This window comes from Ananas comosus, linkage group 10 (assembly GCF_001540865.1).
Source record: "Ananas comosus cultivar F153 linkage group 10, ASM154086v1, whole genome shotgun sequence".
Taxonomy (NCBI): Eukaryota; Viridiplantae; Streptophyta; class Magnoliopsida; order Poales; family Bromeliaceae; genus Ananas; species Ananas comosus.
This window is the reverse complement of record NC_033630.1, coordinates 4,989,845-4,995,568: the sequence shown is the minus strand read 5'-3', so window position 1 is coordinate 4,995,568 and position 5,724 is coordinate 4,989,845. Positions and strand designations below refer to the sequence as shown.

Here is a 5,724-nt window from a genome sequence, read left to right as displayed (position 1 = left end):
TGCCACAAATTAGTTCGTTGTACATAACAACTCCAAATTACAATAAACAACAACAAATTCTAAGAGAGAGATAGAGAGACTCAACTGGAAATTGCAGATCACCTCTTTATTAGTTCATTGTACATAGCAACTCCAAATGACAAGACACAACAACAAATTCTAAGAGAGAGAGATAGAGAGACCCAACGGGAAGCTGCAGATCACCTCTTTATTAGCTCTTATTGAACAAGTTATTCACTCAATTCCTCAGCTTTGCATTCCTCCGGCAGAAGGATTTAAGCCTGCCAAGACCATCTACAAGAGAAGATGGATCAATGGCGAAAGTGATGCGAAGCCAATTCTTCATTCCCAATGCACTTCCTGCGCAAAATATGCACCCACCACTAATTTCTCCGCAAGAAGTTAACTGTGGTACAAATATCTTTACACAAGAAGTAACAAATTTATGGCAAACAAGGGAAAATTCAAATAACAATTTGAGCACGGAGAGTGGAGTTCAACAAAATTGCTACACAGCAAATAATCTGCATTCATGTTAACTTGTATACTAAAAGACAGCTTCCATCGAGTCATTACTTAAACATGAATAACGATTTTCTACCAATGAGCTTTTGTTTAAATGCACCAGTTGAATTTCCCAATGTTTCGCTAATACATATTTAACTCGTATTACTCTTTTTCACCAAGATGAGTCCTGAATAAATGTCTCATTCTGATTGTTAATGCCGTCAAGAAATATTTACGAATAAAAGCACGCAAATTTTGCAAGAATAAAAATTCAAGTTCTTACCGACCATCCCTAGCGCAAGTGGCAAAAGAGCTTGGTGGTTGGTACTCGAGGTCCCAAGTTCAAATCCTAGTTGATTCACATTTCCAGCTAAGTTTATTTTTAAAAGAAATAAACAAAGCGGGTAGCATGCTACCTTTCTCTCAAAAAAAAATTCAAGTTCTTCTCTCTCAGTTGAAGGAAATGAATCACACTTAAGGAATAACTAGTATCTTAACAGAACGTAGAAAGTAATATGGATAATGCCTATTTAACCGTAGCTTTACATGATTCCTGAGAGCTAACACAACCATATAATTATTCGAAGAATTGAGATGTAGATTTTAACCTGGAACATAAAATGCTCCTAGTTTAACCAAAGGAATGAAAATGAAAGAAGTTAAAAAAATGACTCATCATAAACTGAGCATTCACTGAAGACACCTGATTCTAAACAATGACTTGATTAAAACTATCAATTCAATCACCTGGCAGGATTATCACCGACTCTTCTTCGGCCAGTTTTTTGCAGAAGTCAACATCATCATGTATATGCTCCAAACAAGATATATTCAGCTTCACCTGCATTACATGATATCAGCTTGAAAATAACTTTTACAGTACTATATTGTTCAGATTTTTCCTTACCATAACAAACATAGAACCCTCTGGCTTGTGAGGACAAGTAATACATTCGATCTCCTTTATTGCATTGTAGCATATATCTGCTGTCTCCCTTAAGAGAGCAATAATTTTATTAAAGAAATCTTCCTTCGTATTCTCGAGGATATGAGGAATTGCTCCCTGGAAAACAGCCGCAACAGAGATATAGATCAAATTTGCGATTCTTTACAAAATGAAGTATTGAAAAAGAAAATTGTTTTCAGCATCATGCCATCATTGACAAAGCATCTTTAAGGACGTAGATATCATCATTTACCTGAATGAAAGTCGCAGGATCTGTTGAAATGTTAAGATAGCTTGCTATAGAATCCACAACCTGAAGGGAAGAATTCTTCATATATATATATTTTTTTGTTATTTCGATGAATAGCATAAAGCATAACTACTAAATAATATGTAATTTGTTCAGCCGCTGTACAGAATAAGGAATTTGTAGAACATCACCATGATATATCGGCAAATAAAAACCAAATAACATGTAGAAGGTGTAGGTAAAGCACATTTTCACTTTTGGGGACATGTATAGTCTGTTACTCTCTGTAGCAAACTTAATAAGGTAACAATTTTTCCCACCAAACAAGTCTTTGGGTTTACTCAAAAGGCTGTTATCTTTCTTGTTTGTTATTTGGCCAGAGTTCAGCACAAAATTCCCATATGGTTTTTGTCATTTTTACAATTGATAATTAAGTAGCTCCTGGTACAAATGTAAGAAAACATTTCATAAATAGATATGGCCTGTTTCATTCATATCTACGTGCATGTATGAAGAGAGAAAGAGAGAGTAGCAAGGACGCTTTTAGAAGCACCAAGTTACTTGTTGATCAATCCAGCCTCAAAACTGACTCTAGGGCATTCAAATTTTTGTAGGGCATTCAAATTTACAAAAAAATCACAAATTTTGGTATCATCATCTACATGAAGACCAGGTGATATCAAAAATTCACAAATTTAAATGAAACTTTAATAAAAGAACATCCACAGAAAATAACTTATTCCAATCAACATGTATTTAAGTGAAACTTTACTAAAAGAACATCTTTAATTTCGAAGAATTATTTTGCCTGTATGAACAAAATGTTGCCTATCCAAAATTATTTATCTGATTAGAAAGGCCTTGAAAAAATGGAGGTAAATTAAGAGCAACATTAATTGCCAAAGTTAGGATCAGGAGAATGACCTTAGTTTCTCTTAGAATGCCCTTAGGATCGCATATTGCGACCCAACCAAGTCGCCAACCGGGCACCACCCATCTTTTAGATATAGAACCCAAGGTGACGACCGGAACCGTCTCTCCGAAAACTCCCATTGGCACAAAAGGATTACTTCCAAAGACCAAATGATCATATACCTCATCAGCAATAACCATAATGCCAAGCTTACTCGCGGTCTCAGCAACCTGATCAATAGTTGAACAACACACCAACAATTAACTTGTGCGAGATAACGGGAACAAATGGAAAGAGACTAACATTAACAATGCGTGAACATCTAATTAACCTTAGCCAAGTGCTGGTAAGTGAACACATTTCCACAAGGGTTATTGGGGTTAATAATGACCATCGCGGCCGTATTCTCATCCGCAAGGGCTTCCACGGCTTCGAGATCAATCTCCCACCCTTTCTCCGGGATAAGGTCGAAATAACGAACATCGATACCACTGAAGACAGATCGTGCCTCGTACAAAGGAAATCCAGGCATCGGAAGCAAGATATTCACTCCGGGACGGGCAAGAATTGAGAATACGGCGTCAACGGCCTGAGTGCATCCTCCGGTTACAAATATATCGTCAGAAGAAAGCTTGTAAGGAAGATCGCGAGAGAGGTATTCGGCAATAGCACTGTGTTTCGATCAACAAAGTAAACATATATAGGTGATCAAAGAAACTGCTTTCACTTTTCACTAGCTAATCCGCATGATATATCAAAAGAATTTTTTTAAAAAATTTGAAATTACAAAACTCAGATACCATAATGAGAAACTTGTTAAATTAATTGGAATCTTTAAAGCTACAATAGTCTATTTTAATTCTCAGGACGAAGCTAGCACTCCGCTACGAGGGGAGCCAAAATATATACAAATTAAAATTTTAACAAATAAATAAAATTTATCTGATCAAATTTTTGATGAAAAAATATATTGACTAAATAATTAGTGTAAAAAGGCGTTTCCCTTTTTTTATTTATACTTACTTAACTTCTAATTATTTTTTTATATTATTTTACACANAATTATTAGTTGACATAACTATTAACTTTTATATAATCTTTAATTTAATTAAATAAAAAATTATCTAAAATAATTAGAAGTTATGAAAGTGCTAAATAAAAAAATTAAAAAAAAACTCGAAGTTGAGGGAGTACTATATTAGCGCCAAAAACTTTTTTAAAAAATAAGTTACTCATCATACTTTTAAAATTAAATAAAAATATTTTTTAAAATTTTTTTATATTATATAAGACTATTATGTAAATTATAAAAATTTGGAGGGGCCATGGCCCCCATCAGTCCCTGCATAGCTCCGCTCTCGACAATAGAGATAAAAATTTCAGAAAAAGAAAAAGAAGAAACAATATATATAGAAGGAACAGTAGTTTTTCCATATATGTAACAAACAGTCAAAAGGTCAACTTGGTTAGTCAAATCCATCACCACTGCACCCAATAATCTGGCTACAAAAGGTGTAATAGAAACTTATTCACAAAACTTAGTTATTTCACTAACAAGAATGCCACCTAAAAAGCACAATGAACATAGAATCATTTATTACACGCTATATATAGCAATAGTCTAAACGCATGTGAGGTCTCACTTCTGCTTTTTACTTACAACGAATGCATGTTTGGTTGGTCGAAAATAAAATATTAAAAATTATATTTTTAAAAAGTGATTTCTTATCGGTTGTTTGGTTAGCAAAAGTGAATATAAAAATTACTTTACAAAAATAGGCTAATAAAAATATTATAATAAAATCTTTTTTTTTTTTTGACTTCGGCTCAAAAAATACGGAATTCACCAAAAATTAAAAGCTTAGCTAAGAGAATATATATATTTGGTCGTAACTTTAATCTTTGAATTTATTTTTAAAGTTAAATTACACATTAAATTTGGATTAAAATCATGATCACACTCCGAATTTTATTTGTAAATTCACATTCAATATAAACTTTTTAAATTCAAATTTGTGACTTTATATTTGAATTTAATTTTTTAATTTTTAATTTTATTTTAATCATAATTTTATTTTTTAATTTATTCGCACCGCGAAACTGTTAGCGAGTCGAAATTCCGAACTGAAATCGATTATCAATTTCGAGTAATAACTAAGAAAATCCGTGAAACCATACAGTAGAGGCTGATTAAAGTTTACCGTGCATTTTATCAAACTGTTAGCATTACACCCAGAACAAAGGAGCGAGAGGGATTCACCTTCTCGCGGAGGGAATGCCGACGGCTGGGGCGTAGCAGTTGAACTGGGCAGAGCGAACTGCGGCGACGACGGCGTCCTCGGCAGCGGCTGGGGTGCGGAAGCTGGCGAAGAGCGAGGGGTCGCCGTTGCCGAGGGGGATCGCCACGCGCGCGTCGCCGGCGGGGACGGCGGCGCGGATCTTGTTGAGGGTCCCGCTGTTGAATATAGCTACTTAAAACACCATTCTCCGGCAGTTTTGTAAGGTTTTAGATATAAACGATTGTTTCGTATTATTTACCGAACGCTCCACGTCGCCGCGCTCGCCGCCGCGGCGTTGGGCCGGAACCCCCACCGCTTCGCCCCTCCACATCCTCCTCCTCCTCCGCTCTCCATTACGCTCCGGGGTTACGGTTGGGGTTAGGGGTGTCGATGATAAGCTCGATCGCTGCTTTCGTGTAGGGCTCGTCATTTATGAATAAGAGTGTTAGCGGAAATGGTGGGGAGTGACGCCAAAACGCGTGGGCATAAGCGACCGTTGGAGTGGTCCGGCCGCCCACTCCCGGAAGGAATGAAAGAATGGGATGGCTAGTGATTATCATTTTCAGCAGATCCTCCGTGGCGTCCTCCGATCTAATCCATTGCCCGTTGACTTGCCAATTACTTGCCAAGTATTAAAATTTTGAATATAACGGCGATTTATTTCTAAAAAAATTAAAATAAAATATAAAATTTTAGATTAGATTTATTATCTGTGAATAATTTGAGTATGCCGAATTATTTGGTCAAAAAATATATACAGAATCTTTGGATTTTTTTTTTTTTCATTATTCGTGAACTATTGCTGAACTATATATGAATTATTCAAAAA

The 5,724-nt window shown here is 35.6% G+C and overlaps 1 protein-coding gene across 1 annotated transcript; it reads right to left on the bottom strand.

Annotated features, from left to right (window-relative positions):
* LOC109716103 (nicotianamine aminotransferase A-like) lies at positions 1 to 5,369 on the bottom strand. The gene is made up of 8 exons (XM_020241417.1): positions 5,155 to 5,369; positions 4,877 to 5,071; positions 2,948 to 3,287; positions 2,628 to 2,846; positions 1,707 to 1,766; positions 1,415 to 1,570; positions 1,255 to 1,348; positions 1 to 360 (listed from the first exon to the last, which is right to left on the bottom strand). Exons 1-8 carry the CDS (start codon positions 5,247 to 5,249, stop codon positions 239 to 241), a joined length of 1,281 nt encoding a protein of 426 aa, XP_020097006.1. The 5' UTR covers positions 5,250 to 5,369; the 3' UTR covers positions 1 to 238.

What these genes read in the sequence shown, in the direction of transcription:
- LOC109716103 (XM_020241417.1), bottom strand. Translation starts at nt 5,249, where the DNA reads ATGGAGAGCGGAGGAGGAGGAGGATGTGGAGGGGCGAAGCGGTGGGGG. An exon ending in GCGGCGACGTGGAGCGTTCG is followed by an intron (nt 5,072 to 5,154) that starts GTAAATAATACG and finishes TATATTCAACAG; the next exon opens with CGGGACCCTCAACAAGATCC. An exon ending in GGCATTCCCTCCGCGAGAAG is followed by an intron (nt 3,288 to 4,876) that starts GTGAATCCCTCT and finishes ATCGAAACACAG; the next exon opens with TGCTATTGCCGAATACCTCT.